The sequence below is a fragment of the Echiichthys vipera genome, assembly GCF_963691815.1.
Source record: "Echiichthys vipera genome assembly, chromosome: 8".
Taxonomy (NCBI): domain Eukaryota; kingdom Metazoa; phylum Chordata; class Actinopteri; order Perciformes; family Trachinidae; genus Echiichthys; species Echiichthys vipera.
The window spans coordinates 8,324,161-8,350,685 of NC_139833.1; the positions used below are offsets into that span (position 1 = coordinate 8,324,161).

The window sequence follows — 26,525 nt, forward strand, 5'->3', positions numbered from 1 at the left end:
TCATCTTACAGAGGAAATGCTCTTGGATTAGAAAATAAAAAGGCAAATTCATCAGCTCATCTTTCCCCCTGTGTTGAGTCTCAGTCTGACTCAATTAGCGTTGCGGAGGGACATGTCTTGACAGTGAAAATGTGGGGTCAAACGCAGTACTAATTACCTTAAAATGAGCTTGTTCCACCATATGCACCTGACAAAAAGAGAGCCTTAGGAGGACTCTGTGTCAGATGTGAATAATAGGTGCTTATTACCTGTGAAGGCTTTAAGCTCTCACAGGAAATGTTAAAATTCTCGGCAACTTTTTCAGCTGCAAGGAAGGTAAACCATCCTCTTCTATTTTGACATGAGTATTCCTGCAACAGAGAAGGAGACAGACGGGAGTAGAGAGGAAGATCTGTGCTTCAGGCTCGTCGGGAGTTAATTAGATATCACAGACTTTGTCAGGAAACTCAATGACACTGATGGTCTGCGTTGAATCCAGTGATTGTAAGGATATCCTAGAAACTTTTGGACAGCACAATGACAATAACCCACTAACGAGCAGCAGAGGACATTGTGTGCAGTTGTGACTTGTAATTAAAGTCCAATATTGAATCCGATCGGATTTTCTCATTATTTTCTCTTTATTCTCTCATTCCTGCTTTCAGGTGCATTAGCTGAATAGTGCTGTGCACGCTCTTCAGTAGTGGGCCCATCTATCTTATTAAACACTGAGAAAACACTCTGTTTACACTTTAGCTTCTATCTTGCTTATGTAAACATTATGTAAACACGCTTTTCTAAGCTTCTTGTGTACACCTTAGTCCTGAGGATGCACAGGAGGCAAATTCTAAACAATGATATATAGCTGTGATTCAGCGTGGTGCTGGAGTTGAGCAATACACTTAAAAATCAAGCATGAAAGCTCATCATTGACCTTAGAAAAAGTTCAGAGATCTTTCAACTTTATTGCGCAGTCTTCACCAGGGAAGAGAGTTTGCTTTGTCTAATGTCAGCAGATCTATTTCCATGACAACTGAGCCAAGTCCATCCACTGTTGAAGACAGTGCAACATGGCTGAAAGCCCCCCCAAAAAGAAAGTGGACCCAGCATGGTTTCACAGAGATAGACATTGATTTTGGCTGAGATTGAATCGCTAATCAGACTTTAGATAGATGTCTAACGTCACCTGAATACCATGGCTCTCCACAGTTGGGCTGTTTTAGGCTTAAAATAGACTAAAATGTTTGGACTAAACTGGGCTAAGACTGAAGACCAGCCTCAAATATCCCATGTAATGTATCCCATATTAGACCAAATGTTGAAAACAACATGGACAGAAGCATTATGGTGAAGCGTTGAGGAAATACTGTTTCTAGGGCGGCAGTAGCTCAGTCCTTAGGTGACTTGGCTGGGAACCGGAGGGTCGCTGGTTTGAGTCCCTGTGTGGACCACAAATGGAGCGTAGACTGGTGGCTGGAGAGGTGCCAGTTCATCTCCTGGGCACTGCCGAGGTGCTGTTGAGCAAGGCACCGAACTCCCAACTGCTCGAGGTGCCGGTCACTGGCAGCCACCTCGCTCTAACATCTCTCCATTAGTTGCATGTATATCAGTCCTGTTTGAGCATGTGTGTGTATTTCAGGCCTGTGTGTGTGTAAAATGAAAAAATAGAGTGAAAATTGAATTTCCCCATTGCGGGATGAATAAAGGAATTCTTCTTCTAAAGGGAATTTAAGATAAAGCTGTGGATGTAGCTTTGCAACAACACAGGTCCAATAAGCCAAATTCGAGTCACAGTGAGTATAAAGAAACACAGACTGGTGTTAAAAAGCACAATCCATGGACCCTCTGTTGCCCCCCAGTTTAGGTCACTCCTAAATCACTGTTTTCAAGTTCACACTTTTGTGCCGATGATTACATCAAGTGACAAAGCTGGGTTCTATTTTTCTCAAATCCCAAAGTTGCCACACTTGGAAAAGCCCTGCAGGTATTTTGACAACACTAACTTCTGTTAAGGGGACATTTTCCAGATTACTTAGAAACTTTATTCTACCCACCTGGTATGAAAGATGGCCTGCCCGCTGCAGGATGTTTTTCTTTACCAGTGTAGATGGTAGCCGTTGCCTCTCGGTGACATTTCTGCGTGGTAAAAATACAAAATGTGTTTTAAGAAATACATTTATATTGTTAAACTATCCTGTAACTTAAGAATAATGTATATTCTTCTAACAATATAGTTTTTGTTGATGCTCCAACAAGACAAATAAGTAGATTTGTCACTGCAGGCTACAAAATTAGTTTTGGCAACAACAGAGGGGGTTACAATCTTCTTTAATGTGCATCCCAACTAACGTGTTTGGCTGCACTTTGATAGAAGAGAGCTTAAAGAATAGGAGAAAGTCTTCAAAACTGGGGGTTAGTGCTGTCAAACAACCTGCCAAGCTCTTCAACTTGTTGTGTTTATGTTTGAGATAAGGCCAAACTCCCATATGGAAAAGTGATGATTAAAGTGAGAGGCACAAGCTGGTGTTTGAGAGGCAAAAAGAGGATAAACTTGATAAGTAAGTGCATAAAAACCTACAAATAAGTAAATATGAATGAATGAATGAATGATACTTCTCATCAGGTGGTTTCTCTCCACTGGGTCTCATCAAAAGACAATGAGATCTTGAAAATGAACACACAAAAAAACAATGAACTCTTGTGGTGGGCTTAAGAAATAGTTGCTGAGTGATTTCTTTATTTATCTATTTATTATTGAACTCATTGTATTGCTTTATTGAATTCCCGAGGACGGGTGAGACATGTGAGGCAGATGTATCAATCCGCTTCTAAAAGCTTTTCAGGGATTAAACGAGCTCATTTTCCTCGGGGTGTGTGCGTACGTGCGCGCATGTGTGTGTGTGTGTGTGTGGATGGTTTTCTAATGCACGGAGCCGTTCAGACTTCTCTTCACTGCTTTTGTCCGAACGGCTTAACTGTGTTTTGATAAGCCGTTGTGAATATCCATCGAGAAATCCGACCAGCCCACTTGGATTGTCGAGCAGCGGCGGACCGTTTCGCCTCTCCCTCCCTCTCTCTCTCTCTCTCTCTCTCTCTCTCTCTCTCTCTCTCTCTCTCTCTCCTCTCCTCGCCTCCCTGCTAGCCTGCACTATATGTTACATTTCCAGCCCTCTCCCCTCGCTTTTTTACGCAAGCGGACGTCCGCGGCACAAGCGATACCGGTGCGGTGCGCACTATACAGGCGAGAGAGCGAAGCGAGGCAAGGCGGACGGCTGCGGCGAGATCCCGGAGCGACGACGCGGCGGTTGTGTCTGTCTTTTCTTTTGGGAGAGCCCGGCTGGACTGGATGGTGGATTTGTTTATTCTATGGATTTGGATCGGGGGGGCTAGGATAACTTCGCACGGGACAAAACCCGCCTTCTTTCTAATGTCATCCGCCGATCTGTCTCGCCCGGCGTGTTGACGCCAGTGGAGGAAAGAGGGGAAACGCGGAGGCTGCCGCTGGTCTGGAAGGAGCGCGATTGACAGATAGGCGACATGCACATACACGCGTTTCCGTCCACCAGCTGTACGGGATAAATGCAACAAAAAAAACAACAAACAACAACAAACAGACGGCTTTCGCGATCTCAAATGGGATTTTAGGAGCTTATAATGCAGCAACGTGGGTCGGTTTAAACGGGAGACGAGGGGGGGAAGAAAAAAAAAGATGCTCTGCTGCTGCACGCCGGAGCTTTTCGCACCGTAGGGCAGCGTGTTATTGACGGATTCGCACGGCGGCGCGGAACGATGCACCGAGACACAACTTTGTTCACAGGCCTGACCGACGTTTGATTCCATCTTATAATAAAAGTGCTTTTATTTGTGCTAGCCTGGCTTGTGCCACAGTAACCCTGTTAGTCTTGAATATAGCTCTGTGCTTCAGTAAAAGCGCCAGTGCCATTTATCTGTCAGCCCCTGTGCTGTTTTTTTCCGGGTTAACACTCTTAAACCCCCAAAACCCTGCAGTCTATTTATGTCAGTGACCGCGCTACGCGTAGATACATAAACCCCGGCAGATCTCCGGGTTGCGTTGTCAAATGATCGGGAAACTGTTGATGTAGGCAGGCCTAACCCTTGGCTTATGCAGATCCGATCGATAGCGAGATAGAGACAGCTCTGGCAGGCTGTTTGTGCTGCTCTGGAAGTGTCACGGGGGTGTGTTTAAAAAAAAAAGAAAAAAAATCCGCATATCTCGTTTATAGGCTACACATGCCCCAAAGAAGCCGCTCAGTAGAGAGTCGAGAGTGTCAAAAACGCAGCGTGGTGTCGGAGGAAACACTGTAAAAGGGAAACGTCTCAAGAAAAAGTTTCAATGGTTTTCCGAAAGTTGCCCGGTGTGTCGGCATCGGGCATGGGTCTGCGCCTGTCCCAGAAGTTCGTGTTTCTGCTCTTTCTCTCCGGTTTGGTAACGCTGTGCTTCGGGGCCCTTTTCTTTTTGCCCGACTCTGTGCGATTAAAACGCATTTTTTTGTCCAAGACGGAGACCCAGCCGGTCACTGTTGGCTCCGGGTCCGAGAACGATGTCAGGGAGCACTTAAAAAGACCCAGGACCCAGGAGCACCCGCGGGGCATGACCCCAGCCAAAGGAGAGACCAGCACCAAGCTGAAGAGCCTGAGCCGCAAACCGCCCGTGTCTCTGGAGGCGACCGAGGAGCGGCTCGCCGGGGGGAAAGCGCAAGAGGACTTTACTCTGCCCAGGTCGAAAACGGAGTCCGCCTCGGCGAAAGCGACCTCCTCCGATCACGATGCCAACTCGGATACTTTCAGTTACAACAAGTTCAAAAGCTGTCTGCTCAAACCGCCGCTGGGGAGGGACAACGGCAAACCGAGCGACCCCACCACCAACGAGCGCCGGGAGAAAGTGAAAGAGGTAAGGATGTGACCATCATGACAGCTGCATGTTCCTGGGCACATACCCCCGAGGTTCTGGAGAAAGACAATAGTGATATGGGTTGATGAGAAACAGGAAGTAGCCTATATTGAATCCAGCAGTATGGGTAATGTTTATTCTATCACACTAAACAAATAGTCAGTGTCATCACTCCACTTCTTATTTTTGCAAAATCGTCTTTCTTTTATGCATCTGTGGCTCCACGCAGCAAATAAGTTTGTGTTGAGTGGCAGCGTGCTCATGCTGTCAAAACACAACAGACAAAAACAACAGATAAATGTCAGTGTGCCTCGTAGGGATACAAAAAAGCAGCTATGCACAGTTGAAAGAAGTAATTATATTTCCTGGTGCTCCAATTTGATTTGTCTGTTTGTCTGACAATACAGGCGACGTGTCTATAGCAGCAGTGGGACAGTTGTTTGTCAAGCTGCTGTCAAACAGACACAACAAAACGTGTCTCTCAATTATACCAGTTGTCTAAATTCACCCTTTGTCTTTTCGGAGATGAATTTCTGCTGATGAAGACGGAGAACAGTGTCAGGACTTAAGATGGGTTTCCAGTTAAGACTGCGTATAGTCTCATATCAGAACAGGGAAAAAGGCTTTGTGATATAACTGTTCATAATCTGCCCATGGGTGAATTAGATGCACATTTCTGAGCGTGAATGCAGCAAATCCCACATTTTCCGTTCTATAACATCATTTTGTTGTTAAATAATCATATTAAAATTCATTCAGGTTATACCTCTTTATGCATGTAATATAACCATCAGATATGATATGTTTTTGTGTGTGTGTGTGAGCTGTTAAATTGTGGGCCGTCAGGGTCATTCTGAATGTTAAAACGCCCTACGTTCAGCAGTAGCACCTCCATCACAATCGCCTGCAAATGATGTGACATTGTGCAGTGACACTTTGGCCAGGAGCTCTTCAAGCTGTGCCAGTATTTGTCGAGCCCTGTAGGTCCGATGAGGGCTCCAGAGTGGGAGCGTCTGTGGATCACACATCTGTACCCACTCAAGGCAAGGGAGGCTTGTGAGGGGGGAGGGGGGTGCAGCTGGGAAGCCATTGGCCAGCATGTGCAGATGGGTTTCAGCCTTGGCATGTGACACGGATAAGTCCTGTTGTCACTTTCACTTCCAGCCTGCTGTCACCCTCTCACGCTGCTCACATGCCTTTCATACCTGGAGGTGATGTGCTACATGATAACTGAGAGGGTTGTTTGCCCTCATGCACTGAGCTCTTACTGACTCATTCTCCTTTGATGCTCTTTCAAGTGAATGTCAGTGTGACTTTACTTGCATGATCCGTTCATGCTGAGCTCCGCAAAGTTCTTGCCTCGGGGTCATACAATGTCTGAGGGGAAGTGGTTTTCCACCACACCCTCCTCTCTCAATCAACTGTTTCAAAATTGTAATTGCGTTGCATTAAGCGTTCATCTTTATTAAGGAGTTGAAGGACAGACAGGCCCTGCTTACTTGCATCGCATGTCCGTAGCCTAGCAATCCGTTTTTTTCTTGTAGGTTTGCTATTGTTGTTGCTTCAGTTTCCACTGTCTGGCAGTGCTCCAGATGGCTTCTATCTGTCCTGGAGGCTCACATGCACGCTGCCAGTACAGGCTGACACATTGCGAGTCTGTGCGTTGTCCAGGTTTACAGATGTAAAACCAGGGAGTAACTGGAACAATACAACTAACATGCTTTGAGGGTTTTTTTTTCTGTGCTGTTTTGATGTATATTTCTGTGAAGGAGGAAATATCCAGAATGGAATTTTTTTAGTTGTCACTCTCAGCTCCTGTTTGGTGTACAGACAGAGCAGCTCTGTAAAAGGGTTGTTTTTCCCCTGTAAGGGAATGCAAAGAGAGGGTGTACCCCCCTTTTTCCAAAGTCAACAGAAAGGGTCTGGTCCAGCCCGCTCAGTGCCTCAAGGACTGTGAATGTCATTTTTCTCAACTGCCAACAACTAGAAAGCAGACTCCCTACCTTCTTCCTCTGTGTGTGCACCCACTGCCAAGTGAGGGTGAAACAAGGGACAATGACAGTCTGATCACACAAAGCAAATATTTGAAGTCAGCCCACCACTAGCTAGGCCCCTCCTGCGATACTGGCAAATACTGCCAGAGTCACCAAGGTGCTGTTTACCCCGCTGCTCGTAGTTCATTCTCCTCCAGAAGTCCCTCAGCGGGATGAAGATGAGAGTCATTTTCAAACAGCCTCCTAATTGTAATTCTGTGATGTCATGGTTCACAGAGTCATCTGTGTGGCTGCTGTGTTGCTGCCTCATTGGCTCCGACACAAGAGGCTGAATTTCAGGCACGGCACCACAAAAAAAAGTGTGCCTGGAGCAACATGGGGAGTGTCCTTTTTCTGCATGCACATTTTGTTTGCTGCTTTCTTTTTTTTTTTTTTTTTTACATTCACCAAGGTTAGAACTTGGAGTGCAGTAATAAAATGGCTCATCCAAACAAACTCACAGCAAAGAGGACATCAGAGAACGAAGGGAGCTCTGTGCCGATCCGAGATGAAAACCTCCATATCTTTCTCCTCTGTTAGTCTCCACAACATCGCGTACATCAAAAGAGAAGTGTACATTTAAAGACGGTCTCTATGAAGCGGGAGATTTGCACTTTACCTCGTACGCTGAATTTTTAAGAGATATGTCAGTGCAGTCAAATGAAGGCCCTTGGTAGACGAAATTGGAAAACGCTGTATAATGTGGCCTCTAACATATGATGCATGGGGAGAAGGGAGACGCAGACAGGAGATAAAGCTGACAACTAAGAGAGGGAGAGGACAGACACATTGCAGCCTGCCGTGGAAAAGCCTCCAGTGGAGCAATAAAAGTCTTCAGGGCTTCTTCTCTCCTGAGTGTTTGTTTGTGTGTATGTGTGTGTGTGTGTGTGTGTGTTTGCTTACTGTGTGAGTGTACTTGATGGCTTATCTAGATGATCAGGTGCTTGGTGATGAATTTGGAGTTTGACAGCTTAGTTGGAAGGCTGTTTATCCGTCCAGTACTGAAGCTCACCTGCATCAGTGTGTAGACCAACAACATTGATATGAGGTACAGATGTTCTGTATTCAAAGCAGTTCTATTGTGTGTGTGTGTGTGTGTGTGTGTGTACGATCAACATTAATTGTACGGAGAGGCTTAAGAAGCACAGAGCAGTTTAAGTTTGTAAAAATGTTACAAGAAGTGGTGATAAAACAGTTTGGTTAAATGTTCATTGGTGTGTTAGTTAACTTTACCAATAGACTAATGACACACCTCATCTGCTAAATTCATCTTTTAGCTAAGTGAGCAGCTGGTCTCAATGCAACTGAACCATGACTTTGATATAAATACATGACGTGACAGGTTTTAAATGTTCTTGTATTTGCTCTTGAGGCACATCCAACTATTGGAATTTTAGATTAGAGCCAATTTTTTTCAAAACAACCTGAGGGTAAATTATCTGATCTAAATCCAGGTGTCTAGGTGTCATACTTGAAAATATTGAAAAGAAAAACTTCAGACTGTTCCCCAACTCGCTTAAAACAGACGTTCTGGGGCGTCCCTCGGTGTCTGATATCATACGTTGGTATCACACGCACACCCGGCCGGCCTGCCTATCAAAACAAATGAAGAAACTCAAGATACAGCACACACAGAGGAAGAAAACTTAAGAAAAAGACTTAATTCTCCGCTCAGGACGCCGTAACTCCACTATATCTTTATATAGAAAAGAGTTGTTTCCTGCTCTATTGATGTTCAGAATATTGAGAACAGCTCAATTCCTTTTGAGTATGCAAGGAGTATCGCTAACTGTGGAAAATGTCAAACTATATGGCACGAGTTTAATATTGAACTGTCACATTACACAACCACACAGACACACAAATCTAACAAAGAAGGAATAGGCTGCAGGAATAGGTGAGCTTGTACCCGGACCTGAACTCCCCTTACAGCAGTAATGACCTGTGAGCTTAGTGTCTGTCTGAATAAAACGCTGCCGTTAAGCCCGAGCCTCCTGGCCGGCTTTGAGCACAGTGACCTCCCTCCACCCTTCATTCTCCCGCTGTCTCCGGCTACAAACCAGGTATGCCAAACAATCTTCAGTCTGAGCCAGGAAAATGGCTGCCTGCTGAGCGAGAAGAAAGGAACGGAAGACGAAAAAAGTCTTAAGGAAAGGCTTACACTCTCTGTGCGCTCCCACGGAACATTCGTGCTTTTTCTCTCCTTTGTGGATGCTGTGCAAATGTCAGCGGCTGGTGTTTGGAGTATGAGCCCATCATTGTCTTTGGTCTGTGTATGCGGGGGAGTGAGCTATCATGCCCGCTGGATATTGATAGGCTAGGCTGAGGCAGAGCAACTTGTCAATGCTGCCAGGCATTGATGCAGGCCACTGCTGCCACACATAGAGAAATTGACTTTGGTGGATTGGGATTGGATTTGTTTTCTGAGATGCATATTTTACATGTACATTAAGGGTACATTCAGTTGGTTCCTCTCAATTGTTATTATGATTATTGCAGTGATTGTAATAGTAGAATATCTTCCGAGGTGGTTCACATTATGAGTGGCTAACAATAATGAGTGGAAGGCAGGGATCAGCGTACCACCTGTTGTTGTACTTTTATTGGGAGTGTATATATGAATAAGCAGTGCTTGCCCCTTCCTCACTAACACCACCGAGATCCCCTTGAACAAGGCCCTTAACCCCATCCACTCCAGTGGAGCTGCTCATTGGCCAACAGATCAGAATGTGGTTGTACCGGGCAGCTTCCACATGTGAATGTGATCATGGCATTCCTGAAAAAGAAAGCATTGCTCTTAGTTAAACTTCCCTGAATATATAAAGGTTTTAATATAAGTATAAATGAATTTGTCTTTGTCGCTTATTTGATACGTCAAATTATGATTATGATTAACTTGCCCTCTTAAAAGAACAACATACTTTTCTCGTCACTTTTAAACTAACCGTAGTGATGTCAAAACTCTTATTATACCGGACATTGCAATGAAAGTAACCAACAAACATTGATTTTTATCAGGAAGTAAACCTTGAGCATGTGATTGTGCAGAACATTATAAAATGAGCGAAGGCTCAATGAATGCAACAATGACGGTGTATGTAAATCGACAACCATGGTGTGAACAGCAGTACATAATGTACATGCATAGGACCAGGCGTACTCTTGAATCTCTCACATTATTGGTCGATAAAAGTTGACAGAATAACCTGCCCTTACACAGAGATAAAATATTCTAACGGTTCTTAAAACCACATAGCAGTTACTCGTTTCCTTTACAGATGAAAACTGATAAATGCTGTGGCTGCCTTCGGTCTCTAGACCCGTTTTAAAAACCTCAGAGAATTAAAAAGTGCGACGTTAACCTAAAGGAAGCTCAGACGCCACCACACTGCCTTTTAAAGTACACATCTTCCAAATTGATTTTTTTAATGAGTTGTATTTCATTAAGACAAAAAAATGTTGCTGTTACTGCAGTTATATTATCAAAACACAAATACTGATGACACACACACGGGCAGACACAAACCCGTACAAAGGTGCTTCTAACCACAGTAATTGCATGTTTATATAAAAGACATGGCCTTATAAAACCCACACACTTCATTGCACATTTGTACCTTTGGTGCTGTTTATGGTGATCAGTGAACACACTCATTTTCATTCTTAAGCATCCATTTCTAAGAAATGATCACAGCTGACGATGACTCTATTAGTGTAAGTAACATTGTCTATTTAAGTGTGTCGTGCAAGCAGAATAGAGCATGATTGACACCTGCAATGAAAACTCTAGTGTATGGCATTGACTTTTTTTGGCTTTTTAAATAAAAGAAGAAGAATTCCTTTATTAGTCCCATGAATGGGGAAATTCAATTTTCACTCTATTATTACTTTTCTTCATTTTACACACACAGGCCCAAAATACACACACATGCTCAGACAGGACCTATATACTGTACATGCAAGCAATGGAGAGATGTTAGAGCGAGGGGGCTGCGAGGGGGCTGCCAGTGACCTGCGCGCTGAGCAGTTGGGGGGTCGGTGCCTTGCTCAACAGCAACTCGGCAGTGCCCAGGAGATGAACTGGCACCTCTCCAGCCGCCAGTCCACACTCCATCCATTCCACACAGGGACTCGAACCAGCAACCCTCCGGTTTCCAGCCCAGTCACCTATGGACTGAGCTACTACCGCCCCAGTCCAGCCCAATATATACCCAACAAGCTTAATTTGATTTGAATGCAGAAGTTTGAGGGCTGCTGCCTCTCTATGTTTAGACATCCTGCTGCAAGACTCGAATAGACGCTGACCTGGTAACCAATGAAAATCTTGCTTACTTGTACCAACAATATTGATTGGTTCTTTCATAGTCATACCTCATGCTCTGTCTCCTGTAGGCATTACATAATGATGAAAAACAAGGTAGGACAGATGACCCTACAGGTCAAAGTAGCTCCATCCAGGAAATCTTGCGTTTCACAGAATAACAGTAAGACAGATAAATGTCAGGTAAAAACCTCAGAGAAGCTTTTATTCCAGTGGGTGATTAAAGCTGATTACGCCACACAATACCAGGTCTGCTGGCCCCCAGGCTATCACTGCAGGAAGTAAGTGATCGGGCGAGATGGAGGGAGGAAAAGGAAGGATGTGAGTGTAAAGGGGGAGATATTAGCTAACATCCTTCTTGCATTCACCGCAGTTTTCTCCTTGCACTCCCTTTGTGGTAGGGGCACTAGCTTGAGGGTAAAGTCTCTCTATTGAGGCATGATTTTCAAGAGCTGTGTGTGTACCGTATGCAGATACCTCTGGTGCATACCCAAGTCTTTGCACATGTTAGCTAGTTATTTGTTTGAATTTGCCTATTTGTTTGAATTCAGTGTGTGCTTTTTGTGTACTGTGTGTGTGTTAGTGTACGTCACAGGCGGAAGTGGAGGATTATATCACATCTTGAAGGAATAAAAAGCCTTAAGTGCCCTTCTCTCCAGAGAGGCCAGTAAGACCGTACTGTTTGTCTAAACTTTAACAGTGAGGTTTATGCATGCTCTAGTATGTGTGTGTTTGAGTGGTTCATGTGAGCGAAGTAAATGTTCCTCAGCAGTTTTAAACTCACACTCACACAGTTTGTATATCTTTTCTTGTCCTGATGACGTGGCCTAGTCAACAGATGGCAGGTTTTTTACCTACTCAAACAATAGAAATCCTTTTCTTCCCTGAACCTCCCTCGTTGGCTTCTGCACTTCCATATTTGCAGAGTCTTGAAATCATGCCTGAGTCTATTTGTTTGCTGTACTTGTCCTCGGTCCCCCCCTCTGTCTGGGTTTAATATAGCCTGCGGGTGTTACGTCATTTGCCAGTAAAAGCAGAGGGTCACAACCCACCAGAATCTGTCCACATCTTGACCCCCTTCCCGGACACAGGAGTGCAAAGAGCTGAGAGTGAGCAGGGCTTCTTGGCAGTGGCTGTGTGTTTTTCTTGAAATGAGATTTCTGCTTTACTCAGATTTCATAAGGCAGACTCTAAAAAAACCCCAGTACCCCCTTTCATTGCTGTGATGTTGCTGCAGAAAGTTTCTTGGAAGTGCGTTTTTCTTGAGTTAACGGTACTGCTGACATAATGGGGTCATTGTGTTGATACCTCTTAATCCGGGCTTCTAAAGGCCTGCGAGTCGTGGGGAAAAACACATGTTCAGTCCTGACTGGATGTTCCATGGTGTTCCCCTTTTGGCCGATGACTTTTTGATAAGGCCAAAATCCTGAGTCGTTTTTTGCCTTTACCACAACTTTCTCCATTTTTCCTCTGGTATGCTCATCAATGCAGGTACAAATAAAAAGGGCCAAGGACCATGTTTTCACTTAGCTTGCACAGCTGCTGAATTCTCGCATTAACACAAAATCAGGTGAGAATCACAGATTCACATGTCACGTACAAATCCATTTCATCAGGCTCCAAGCGATGGGTTTGTGTTCTGAACAAAAGTGAGCCGGCCAATCGGTGTCCTGTGAGGAGCTACTGGCAGTTGAGCGGGGGGTGACTAAAGAGGTTAGTGTAGATGCTGCAATAACATCAGTTTTATCAGTATTTCCTCACTGAGAGAGGAGAACTGCACTAAAGGCTTTTCTGGATGGAATGATGTTTTCACTCTAATGTGACTGGCTGAGTTTGGCGAGAGTTTGGTAGACAGACATTTCATCCAATTACCTTCTCCAAGTGTCGGCCCTTTTTCAAACAGTTTCCAATGACGGCTTCTCAGGGGATTCTGTGAAACAAACCATCTTAAGAGTACGGTTATGTTTTCATATCATTATCAACACCTTTTCCCTGCTCTTATTGATGTTATTAGCTCTATAACAACACGAGAAAGATGCTGAGAAGCAGCCTCCGACACTGACTGTGTCTCTGTGAATGGATGTGGACTCCCAGCGTCCTACAACAGTCGCGCCACAAAGCACACATGCTTTCAGCCTAGATGTATTTTTTTTAAGCTCCAGCTAATATAGGATTTTTAGAGTGTGTGTGTAATGTTTGCTACAGATGCAGAAAGTGGAGAAGATGAAAGGTCCAGGGATGGCCTTGTTTGCTTCAGGCTCTGCTTGACATCCTTTGCTATAGGTGGCGAATGAAATCGCCCCCCTCCCACCCCTTCTACCCGCTACCTTCTCTCTTTGGCTTTGCTGCTCGGGCACATTCAACAAATAGCAAAGAAGTGGAGGGAGAGTGGCCTCAATGTAAGCAGCAGACTATCTGAGCCCCCAGCTGAGTTTCAGCCCCCTCCTTTTATGCCTGCCTAATTGGTCAGAAAACATGCGTGGCTGTGTTTGCAGGGTAATGGAAAGACATTAGAGTAGGCCGGGGGACCTGGCTTGTCCTCATATGTCTTCCTCCTTGCTTCTTTCACTCCTTGCTCATCGTTTTTTTTTGGTCCAAGTTATTTTGTATTTTTTTACTCAGATGAATCTGTTTCTCTTATTCCGGCTTCTCTTCCTCTTTGTCTTCTCTCTCTTTCTTCCTCGCTGCTTGTTGGCGACGTGCAGCCCCAGGGGTGTTTGCTGCCACTGCTCTGCCAACTCTCCCCTCCTCTGCAGCACTGTCGTTGCAGATCGGCATGTCTGTATTGTTGTTATCATGTCGTGGATATGGCTTTGGCCTACTTTCAAGATGGTTGAATGATGCTGTCAAGCTTTTGACCTACAATTAAGGTGGCTCCCCGGAAGACAACATCATCTTTTGTGAAACAGCGTTTGTTGGCCAGCACCGCGTTTTCCCCCCAGAGCGAGGACAATAGCTTTGTGTGGAAAAGCTCACCAGACCGTTTTCATGGTCAACACAGGGCTGTCTAGCTCTCCGTGGGTAGAGAGGAAAATGTGTCTCCCTAGTGATTTTCTCCTTCCTCGGCATCAGTGGGCAAATAGCCATTAATTAGCTGAATGCTTACAAGACCGTTTTAGCCAGACCTGGGTGTATTTGTTCATTATTATCACAATTAAGTCCCTAATCAAATGGCAGCAACGATGCTCAGTGCTCATTAGGGAGCCATATAGATTTCCCTTGTTTCTATCAAGGTTGGATGATGGGCTAGCTAGATAATTGCAATTTTCAACCATCCACAGTTGGTGGAGAGGCAGGCAGAGAAATAACAAATAAACAGATTCAGGTGTGTGTGTGTGTGTGTGTTTACCTGTCATTAATTGGGTGAGAAGTGTACACTCTTGAGCGTATTTCTTGAGCAGTAATAATACGTTGGCCCCCGACAGCTGGATATGGAAGAGCCTCGCCTTATTAAAAAATAAATAAACCCTTTAAAATTGCATTGATATTTAGCTCAACCAGAGAGAACCAAGGCGGTCCAAAATGAACTGTCAGTTCTCTGCGAAATAACACTCAAAAATCTTCGTATTCAGGAAAGCAGCTGTCATAGTGTCAACATGTAAGAGCTTCTTTAAAAAGCTATTGACAGGGACCATTTGCTTAAAAAGCACCGCTAAACCCTTCACATCAAAAAGCCCATTTTCATTTAAATCTTGGATGATTGTACTTTTTGAAAAGCGGGTCTGTTTAAAAGGATGTAATCTCTCTAAACCTTTAATATCCACACAAAAAAAAATGTTTCAATAATGTCTTAACATAATCTGTTGTCTACTCAACTTTAATGTCGAAACTTGTTTTAATGTTTTTTTCTCTCTCTCAGAACCAAAGTCTTTTTGTTTTTTTCATTCCCAGAAGAGCCGATAGTGATACGATGTGTTTCAACAACAGGAAATGGGTGGGTCTTACTGTCCAGTTTCAGAAGTGACTGTGGTTAACGGTTTTTGGAGAACCCCAGATGTTTTGTTTCAGTTAACCAAGTGTTTTCAGTTTGCAGATGCAGGATGACAGTTTGAGGAAGAATTTCCAAAGAAATGACAATGTTATTCCCTTTCCCCCTCCCTGTTTCACTGAAAGTAAGTGAGATTCCAGTTAATATTGAGCAGATACTGATGATGGGCTGGTATGAGAGTAAAATAGGTTAGTGGTATCCCTCAAGCCTAATATGATTCATATCTCACAGTCCGAGTTCTTTGTTCTTCTCAAGTGCACAACAATTGCAGAGAAGCAGTCGTCTGCACTGAAAATCCATCATTAAAAAGAAAGTCACGCAAGAAAAAGCTTAATCTGAATCAGATAAAACATAGTGCAAGTTAAAATACATGGCTAAATATAATCAAAGCTATAGAAATTTGTATGGACATAATTTAAATATAGTAAAATATATACAGTATGCATAATGAAAAGTGATAAATATATATATATATACACACAGGTAAGTAAAGTATTAGGCCTGACCGATATAGGATTTTTAAGATTGATACCGATTTTAATGGGAATAATATTCTCTGATTATCGATATGATAATGAGTGAATTTTTGAGTTGGAATGAAAATAGACCTTTTCTACATGGATTATTCACTGATATGACTGCAAACTTCATTATAGGATATTACAGAATATTATACTTTCTTTATATATATATATATGTACATACCGTATTTTCCGCACTATAAGGCGCACCACATTATAGGGCGCAGCTTCAATGAATGGCTTATTTTGAAACTTTTTTCATATATAAGGCGCACCGCATTATAAGGAGCATAGAATAGACGCTACAGTCGAGGCTGGGGTTACGTTAAGGACCGCCTCTAAATTCAATGATGCTAAGTTTGCGTGCTAGCGCTGTTGCCTTCAGTGGAATAGTGGCTGTACTGACACTTCTACTTGCTGCTCTCTGTTCAACAACCCACTGTTGAAGTTTGTCCTCCAACTGTAGCCGTCTCGCTCTGTTCCCTCGGAAACTCTGTTTAGTTTTCTTCACTTGGCGCAGGTCACCTTGTTGCTTCCTCCACTTCCGCACCATTGATTGGTTCATGTTAAACTCTCTGGCTGCTGCTCTATTCCCGTGTTCTACTGCGTGACTTATCACCTTGAGTTTAAACCCTGCATCGTAAGCGTGTCTCTTAACAGGAGCCATTTTGGGGTCTTTCATTAGACACACAAATGGAAATGAAACGGCACGCTTCGCACAGTCGTATATCTCATGCACCACGCGTTACTTCTTCTACGGGGGAAAGTAGAGTCGGCTGCTGCTCACCGTAGTTCCGAGACCTGTTGTGGCTCAATATTGATGCATATATAAGGAGCACCGGATTATAAGGCGCACTGTCGGCTTTTGAGAAATCTGAAGGTTTTTAGGTGCACCGTATAGTGCGGAAAATACGATATATATAATGTCAACCAATTCTAAATGAACACTGAGAAAATAAATACATAAAAAATAAAATAAATAGCCAAATAAACATCATGCTCAGTATCAGTCAATTCCTTAATATTTTAATACATTGAAAAAACAATTTGACACCAGTTATCCCAAGTATCGTTTTCTGCATAATATATTCTGTAAAAAGGCTTTCATACTGCCACTTATTTGAAAACAGATACATATAGACACCAATACGTCTGTGATTGTTCAATATCAGCTCATATTATGGGCTGACTGATATATCGGTCTGGCTCTAAAGTTTATAGAAGCAGAGTGACAGTATAATGGTAAAGTGGCGTGTGATGAGCACAGGAGTTCAAGAGTTCAGCAGTGTTATGGCCTGCAGGATGAAGCTGTCCCTGGGCCAAGTGGTGCAGGACCGGATGCTGCTGTACAGTTTGCACGACAGCAGCAGGTAGAACAGTTGGTCAAGGTTGATTTGACCAGGGACCCCAGTCTAATGGCATTAGGCAAGTTATTGCTGTAAAAGGGATACTGCAATTGTTGTTATTATTTTTAATCTGATAATTGTGTCTTTGTGTCAGAAAATATAGAAAAATGGCCATCATCACAATTTCCCTGGAGCCAGTTGTTGCCTCTTCTGAGGTCCGACCAGCAGTTGAACACCCAAATCTATTCCATTTAGAAAAATACAAACCATAGATAAGCTATAAATTCTCACACCGGAGAGGCTGAAAATGACTTGAAAATGAGGACAAGTGCGGATTAATATTCAGTTGATCAGCTAATCAAGTAACTGTTTTGACTTCATTACTTATATTGGCGTGTATGCATTCTTGCATTCAACAGGGGAAAGAGGGATTTAGAGTACAGACAGAAGCGTCGTAAAATCAATCAACCAATCAGCACAAAGTAGGGGAATTGCTACCACTTCTGAGATAAGTCAGTTTCGACCTTTATACCCTTTGTTCAAACTAGGGTGCTTCTGAGTCATGCATATGATCTAATTAGAGTTTTTATGTGCTAACTGTACCGAAAGCTCCATCCATCTCTCCGTTAATTTGGCCCACCATTAGAGGCGAATCCTGCTGCTAACCAAACCTCCCCTAGAAGATGTGAGCCTGGTCATCAGCTCTCTCTCATAATGAGGTCTGCTGTGGTCTTCTGATCACCATGACGTGTGTGTGTGTGTGTGTGTGTGTGTGTGAGTGCGTGTGAGTGCGTGTGTGCGCGTGCGTGTGTGTGTGTGTGTGTGTGTGTGTGGCCAGTTTACCTGTCATTAATTGGGTGACAAGTGTACACTCTTCAGCGTATTTCTTGAGCAGTAATAATACGCTGGAGAGGCAGAGAAATAACAGATAAACTGATTCAGTTCTCTGTGTGTGTGATCATGTGACTTTAGATTTACTTCAATGATAATATAGTAAATTAACTACATTTCATATAAGACCCTTATTATGACAGATATATAGATATATTATGACAAAGCCCATTGTGTCTGATTTGTGAGGTTTAAATAAAATTCACATCCATGATTGACGTTACATGGTTTGACCCCAACCAGGATTTCTAGTGAGTTTTATTGGCATAGTCAAACTGTGTGCCAGGATCTCAAGAGTTCTCAGGCTAAACACAGACTTGTGGCTTAGCAACACTTGAATTTATTTTAACTTTGTCACTAACAAGTCTGAAAGGCTTTAGCCAAGTGTAACAGACGCCTTATTTAAGGAGTTTAATTAATGTGAGACTGCAAGAGCCTTAAAACCAGATTGATATTTGTATTCATGGAGCTGAGTCGAAATTCCTTCCCGGGGTAAATGTCTCTGCGGAAGTCACATGTATTTATGCGCTCTGGCTCCGATCAGCAGTGATGGAAACATGACACCCGGAGGCACACGGCCATTTTTTGCCTCTTTTTTTCCGGCGTGATGCTGTGATGTGCGTCGCCTCCGTCTGTAACTTCTGCAACTCTTTGTGATTCCTGCCAAAAATTCCTCCCGTACAAGCAGCGCTCGCACATCGTTCCAAATGAGATGGCACAGAGACCAAATATCAACAGATATAGAAAATAAGCAATCAACGTAACATTGTCACCGTCCTCCACGCTGCTTGAGTTGCTGCTACAGTTGCTACAGCTGAGACCTGAGTACTGCATTTTATACTTTTCATGTTTCATGGGCAGATGACAATAAAGGAAGCTGAAGTTACGGTTTACCAACTCTGTCTTCCGGCGTGTTCAATGCAGAAAAGGCATACCGATCTACTGGAAATAGGAGAAGGAGTATATTGCCTATTTTTGGGCGTGATTTCCGCCTTGAATGTAACCTATCTACCCCTCACCTATATAAATAAGGGCGCACTCACACTTTCCTTCCGCACTGGGCAAAAACAGGTTTTTCGGGTCAAGCCTAGTGCGTTTGACCAGTGTGAGTGCACCCGCTCCGCTCATAACTGCGGCCAACTGGCCGTCCACGGCCCGCCTGAGAGAGGTGGGCTTTTGTAGAGCGTGTTTGCATATGTACGAGCACGAGCGTGCGCACATGTACGAGCACGAGCCAATGCCTACGCCGGTTCTGACGTCATTTATGTGCGCCTGTTTGGACATAGAAAATAGAAGGACGGACCATGCGCGGACATTTAACAACAACAACAATGGCGGCGAAAGGTTCACGTTGGTGTGAGGGAGGTGGAGTGTTTACTGCAGATTTGGTCGGATGAAAATATTCAAAAACAGTCGACAAGACGCACAAAAACTCCGAGGTCTGTGGAAAGATTTGTAAACAAAGCGACGCATCGCAATGACGTCATCAATGCGTGTGACGTGTTACGGCGTGATGACGTATGGACAGGCAAGAAGCATTTGCGCGAGGCCCAGGCAGTGTGAGTACAAACGGGGCTGGGGCGCGGGGGGAGAGGGAGGGGGGGACAAGTACCCTAAAGCCTGGGGCGCGGTGCGGAAGGACAGTGTGAGTGCGCCCTAAGTAATAGCTTTAAGAGGGCCATTTTGAAGTATTTGTTCGACGTTGTTTGAAAACAGCACAAAGTATCTCAAACTATAGAATTGACCTTTTTTGCCTGGTGAAAAGTATTTTTATGGAAACACTTGAAAAGTAGTTTCCTGTTCAGAAAGGCAAACACTTTCTGTGCTCCCGTTAAGAATAATTGAGCGTCAACTGAAAGCCTTATTTTATAGTGATGTTGCTGCACTCCCAGATCTCAGCAATGCAGCAACAAAAACAAAACCCCATTCTCAACCTTAGTTTATAATCAGGTTTTCTCAAAGTGTTGTTGAGGTCAAAACTAGAGTTCTTTCCCCCTCTCCAAACACCTGTGAGCTGTGCCAGAAACCCTCATTCTGCCTTTGCTTCTGAACGTTATTATTCAGTAGTTGTCAGAACACAGACAGCAGTATGCACGGTGAGATCTAAAACATGTGGACATGCTTTCCTCCACAAACCCAGGAATTCTTGCTCTCAAAGGATGACTCAAGGCTTGTGGAAAAAAATGTAGTTAAGGTAAATGAAAAACAGACCTATGTCTAGGGGGTAAAGGGAACAAAATGGTTGTGTTTGAGCGTGCGGGACGCTGTGGGTGTGACACTGGAAGTAAAGCTGCTGCCATTGTATTTTCCAAGTAAAATGAGATGGATGGTTGCAATTAATTCCACAGTGACCATTAGCTGAAGAGCCGAGCCCAGCAGAATCAAGCAGCGAGACGTTGGAGCAGAGGGGTGTGTGTGTGTGTGTGTGCGTGCGTGTGCGTGTGCGTGTGTGTGTGTGTGAGATGTTTTAAACAGTGTACCTCTGAGGCCCACTGAGTCTTTACAGGGGGCCACTATATGCTGACTGGAGTGAATAAAACCCGACAGGTCCATCCAACATCTGTCCCAGATTCTGCTTATTAAGGTAGTGAAGGACACACCTTGTTTCGCGTGTTTTTACAGTATTATTACTTTCTGTACAGTAGGACCTTCGAGATTGTACTTGTTGACATTTGAAAGTAAGGGAATGCTGTTCGGTGGAGCCTGAGGCAAACAAGCCGTCAACCTTTAGAGAAACTAAAGGTTGTGACAACATTTCTTCACAACATGCAAATGAATGCAAAAAGCTAATCTAGACTCCTGTTTAGTCGGATCATTTTATCAGCCTCTAAAGGAGAAGGAAGACATCTGAAAACATGCACTGTAGCTCTAGTGTTATCTCTTCATTATGGTATTTCACTTTTCACTTCTCCATTTGATGCAACCTGTTTTAGAAACTCTAAATCAGTCTACCTCAAGGCAGCGGCTTTGGTTGCTTCTTTAAGTGTGTCAGTATTGCTCCTTGTCAAGAGTATAAAGTGTGATTATATAACTTCCCCAACCCCACTCCTCACATCAGCATCTGAAACAACCTGTCCTCTGTTGTGTACATAACTGAACGACATCATCTATGCAGATCTTTAAACCCTGATCAGATGTCATTTTGTAAACGATTTCCTGTTTGACCCTCAGGTTGTCACATTCAAACTACCGTGCAGTAATTGATCCAGGTAGGAAGGTTTGCTGTCAGAGCAAAGGACACGTGATAGACAATTTAAAATGTTAAAAGAATCTTTTACAAATATCATTATTAGTATTGGTATTATTATTCATATTAAAGCCATTTCTCAAAGTTCTGCTCTAGAGGTGTTACAGAAAGATGGAATTTGCAGATTCAGCAAAATGTCATTTGTGTAGTATTTTAATTAAAAATAGATACTGGGCTGGAATGGTACAAAGCTCCGATTTGCAAAAGGGACCAATTGTTTTCTGTAATCTACAGTGTGGCAGCACAAAAGTGTTTTTAATCACTGATATAAATTAAAGCTACCCCATCTGATCGTGCCCCGTCATGTGATGTCCCATCTTTTGACCTTTGAATGACCTGTTTATGGATTGGCCACAGTGTCAATGTATAATTTAAACTAGTGAGAAGACAGAGGGCTATTAACTAATGGAACTAATTGAACAGGTTGCATTTATAATGTGGCTCGTCTGGGGATTGTCTGCATACATTAATATAATTACGCACACTACCGTCATTTTACGTAGATCTACAATCAACAGCAGTAAAACAATAATCAGAATGAATCATGATTCCTGGGTTCAAGAGTTGCTTTCTAGTCACAGGGTCTGTAACTAATGCTTTAACCTTCAGTACATGTTCACAAATGTAGGCTTTACGTTTCTATTTTTACCTCAGTGCTCTCCATCAGTTGCCTAATGAATAGCAGTTAGCTTGATATGTTACAATCATAAGTGATAATGAATTTCAGTATATACCACAAGAGGAGCTTTTCATGGTGCAGAGTGAAGGCAGCTGCCCAAGATTTGAATGCCTGTGTTTTTACTCTGCGTGGATCTGAAACGACACACGCCACAGCAGTGCTATCACACTCACATGGGTCTGTTAGCCAGGGGGAACGGACTTATTTCAGCAGGGAAGTCAACATATGAGTGAACTTACAATGCTAACAGAGCTAAAGGAGCTAACAGAGCAGAAAAGCCCAAACCAAACAAATGAAGGGCTCTTGTTAGGCACAGGCTGCCACAGGCAGCTGGCACAGTGACATAAAAACACCATTTATATTAAAGAAAACGTGTTTCCAAGGGTTGGAACTGACGGCTCGCCCCCTGTGGCATCACACACCTATCTGGCAGCCATATCCCATCAGGCCAGCTGATATGATGAGCGTTGATAAGCAACATTCTGGAGACTTGGACTTAACATTCAGTGTAAACTCAAACCTAAACAACTGCTATGAGGTAGAGTTGTAACAAAATGACTTCAAGACAATAAAGTTCATATAAGGCTGCAGCTACTGGTTACTTTCATGAATGGTTAATCTGACTGCCTCTCATAGGGTTGCCTCGATTTAAACAACAAAACAAACAAAAAAACAAGTCTTCGTTGAAGAATCATTCAAGACTACCTCTTTAAATGCTGTGTTTACCAAATATGGTTTTGTCAATTTCTTGGAAATAAGTAATTCAGCATGAAAAAATGACTTACTGACTAAAGAAATCTTAGTTGAGACTAAAACGATTAAGTCAACCCGTCTTGGTCGATTTGTGGACTAAAAGGGGGCATCCTGGTTTTCTTGTTGTCTTGATTTAGTTGTGGTCAATAAAATGCCAGAAAGTACTGAAAAATATCACAAGACTAAAGGAATGTGTGGAAGTATTTCATGAATGACACACAGTGTATCAGTATTATGGCATTATAAGTAGTTTAGTGATTTTCCCTTTTTTTGAAGTTGGCCTTAATTATTTTTCTGTATTTATTGCTTGAGTAAATGGGATTAAATGCAGTGGGTGGTAGTTTGCTATGATTAATATTTATCAGTCTTTGATGTCATTAGAGATTTGTTTTGCTGCACACTCCTCTGTGTAAACATATAAGTCGGTAGACTCAAAACAATGCAGGCTTTTATGGAAATATTCATCACACTATGTATAGAATTACCATTGGTGTGTTTGTACTCTTTTATCTGCATCCTGTTGTCATTTAATAGAACACACTCTCCCCATTACTTTGACATGTTTCACTAGCTTGAAAGGATTGGTTACCTCGATTACGTTTGCAGATTCAGCACGTTTGTGAAAAGCATTTTTGGTTAAAAAAATGCCCAGACGAAGTCACTGAACTTGATAAACCATGAGCTACGGCTGATTCTGTGTTCATGCATGCGTCACAGTTTGTGCACTCTGTCACTTCTGGCCGTTCGGGATTAGTCCATTTTTGGAGGTTATCTTGGGGGACTCGCACAGGGCGATTCATCTACCCCTCCCTGTGCACTGAACTCATTTGTTCAGTGCACACATTAATAATTCATAACCAGTGTGAACGAATGGGAGTCTCAGCTTTCAGCTTGTAGGGCTCGTCTTCAATCTCCTTCCAGTTCTGTTGCATTTCTCTTCACACACTGTTTTATATGAATTTCACATTGCTCTCTCTCCATCTCTTCCATCTTTGTCTGTCTTTTTCGATCTCACTCCAGTGCTCCCGCTTTTCCATCTGCTAGCTTGTTGTTCCAACTGTCCCACTGTAGTTGAAATGCTCTGTTGCTGTACTTTGCCTGTCAGGAGAGAGAGAGATAATTTTCTTCCACAGATGGTGCTCATGTTGGGATACACTGTTTGCTTTGCAGGTTAGAGGCCATGGTGATTCCCTCTGTAACATTATAATCTAGACTGTAATCATTGCTCTCTCGCATTGTGATTTGTGTCAGCTCAATTTACAATGATGACAGTGACACAAAGTGATTATACGGCCGCCGTCAAAAACGTATAACACAGCGGGGAAAATTGTAGGAGAGATCAGCTTGTTGCTGTGAAAGGTTAGGCGGGCTGCTTGACAGTGTGTTATTGCATGTCCAGGCCTCGTATGAAATGGGCATGAAATACGCAAATGTGAGGCATTTAATCGCTCACAGCACTTTTCAGTCACTTAATCAGGTGATACATACCTCATGAACATGGACAAAAGGGCATGATGTCAATCTTTACACTGGTTTTAGAGGCATTTTAGATTGTCTGTTATATGTGGATTTTGATGAATGTGTCTTCAATACTGCCGTCACGGGGACATTCAATTGACCCAGCTGTTGTGAGTCCTACTTTTGCCTTATTTACACAGCAGCTGTAAACTTTTTATTGATTTGTTCTTTGGGAGGTAAACTCTACCTGGAGAGTGGGCAACGTTTGTCTTTCTGTCTAAAATTCATAAATTGAACCCCCCTCTCTAATCCTTTTCCAATGCGTAGGAAGCTGCACATCTACTCTGTAGCTGACTGCTGATTATTAATCTTGTCTACTCCCACACCATTGGACACTAAGATATACAGACTGAACATTACTGGATAAAACCCAAGCCAAATAAAAACCTACATTGATGAGTTGTTGCCATGGGCTTCTCACATAATCTTTTTTTTTTCTTCATCAATGGCGGTATCTAATGCAGTGTCCTGCACACGTTAATCCTGAGGCTATATCATGAGCTATCCTTCCTTTACAGATTCTCCTTGGTTTGTACCACTATTAATCTAACGTAACACCCCATCCCCCCACCCCTGTGATTAAAGTGATAGTAAAAGGTCATGTGGGCATGCAGAATACCCACATCCGACAGGGTTTATACTGAGATTTAGGCTTTGGATGCCTATTGCATCCTTACATATTGAATGTTTTATTTTCAAGATCATGGTTGTGTCGAAGTGGAAAAGAAACATCATAATAGGCCTTAAATAGTCAAAGGCTATTATTCATTCTGAGTCACTGGACATGTTTTTTTTTTGCTGCAAGGAAATGGAGATTTGACGATAGCTCGCTTTTGTAATTCACAGAAGAGAGAACCAGTGTGCCCACATTCAGGCAAAAATACTCAGGTGCAAGACAAAAAAATACTTCACTGCAAGCACAAGAGAAGTCTGCACACTGAAAGGCTCGAAATGAATATGTTGTCGCTCTTTTTGTCTTTTCAAGGCAACGAGTTGATCTACAAGGTACTGATTGAAATAACCCAGTATCACATAGTATTGAAACCTCTCCAGTCAAATGAAATCTGCATGTTGTCCTTTTTCATAGCCAGATCTAGAAAAAAAAAAAACTATTTGTAGGGTTTTGCTCGCAGCCTATCACCGCAAGCTGTCTTTACGCGTGATTGACCCACCACCGAATTTGCAACCCCTGCTCTCTGTGGTGTAGTGAGGTCAAACGCAGTTCAATTTGCCACAAGGTTTCCATTCACACAATGGGACATTTCTTATTAAAATAGGATACTTAGGTGTGATGTTGAGTAGGCAGGGGCTGTCTGCAGCAAATCACTTCAATCAGCCACTCTCAAAAAAGAGAATGTTGGATACTACCATTTTAACTAATTAGAGACCCATCTCAAATCTTCCCTTTATAGCCAAGATCGTTGAAAATAACTGGATAATTATTGATAGATGCTTTGGCATGATGAATCTTGCTAGAGCATTATAAAGCATTGTAATTTTTGCATTAGATTTTTCAGATGCAAAGTCAAATCTCAGGCGGCTTCAAAGCTTTAAAATCACTCTGTAAATGGTTGTAAAATATATATATATATAGGTTGAACACTGACTTAGGCAAGGTGTCAGTTTTGGTCCTGTTGGATCTCAGTGCTGCGTTTTACACTGTGGATCACAGTATACTGCTGAACAGGTTGGAAACCTGGGCAGAAAAATGGACTCAGGACTGGAGTAAATGTGGTAGAAGTGGACTTGTCTTTTGTTAAAAACAAGGTTTTAGTCGTCCACGACAATCTGACGTACTGCGGTGTTACTGATAGCTTCCTTTATTTATGTATGAAATAAGGAATTGAGGAGCATCTGAGTGGGCAGGCGGCTGGGTCAGGTGATGAGTTGATGTGGGAAATTTAATAGTGGTGGCTGGTGGGCTTGTGTGAATCAGTGGGTCTGGAGGTAGGCACTGTATGCACAACACAGAAATCAATTTCGATGAACTAGAGGGGGAAGATGTAGCGACTGTCTATAAGAGAAACATTGATTTTAAATCAACTTTATTCAAATTTTGTAATTTAGCTCTGCCTTTTTTCTGGAGGTGTGTAACTCATGAAGAATTAGTTCATCTTTGTTGAATTAGCACAACTTTTTTTGACAACCCGTTTCCCCTTTCCACTTCTAATTCTTCCTACTTGCCCTGTCCTGTCTTTACCAAAGCTTCTCTTTTGCCTCGCCCCTCCAGTAATATTAGTGCTGAATCAGCCCTTTTGAATAAGCGTTACATTTGAACATGGATGTTATGTGCCAAGGCCCTGGGGTACCTGCAGTCTCTTGACATGAATTAGCATA

The 26,525-nt window shown here is 42.9% G+C and overlaps 1 protein-coding gene across 2 annotated transcripts in view; it reads left to right on the top strand.

The window, feature by feature from the left end:
* Positions 1–3,177: 3,177 nt before the first annotated feature.
* Positions 3,178–26,525, top strand: part of LOC310949991 (mannosyl-oligosaccharide 1,2-alpha-mannosidase IA) — a 201,526-nt gene continuing 178,178 nt past the window's right edge. For both annotated transcript variants that reach the window (XM_083917639.1, XM_083917638.1), the window contains exon 1: positions 3,178–4,891. In XM_083917639.1, the coding sequence (XP_083773765.1) occupies positions 4,334–4,891 (558 nt within the window). In that variant the 5' untranslated portion in view covers positions 3,178–4,333. The remainder of the gene's footprint in view (positions 4,892–26,525) is intronic.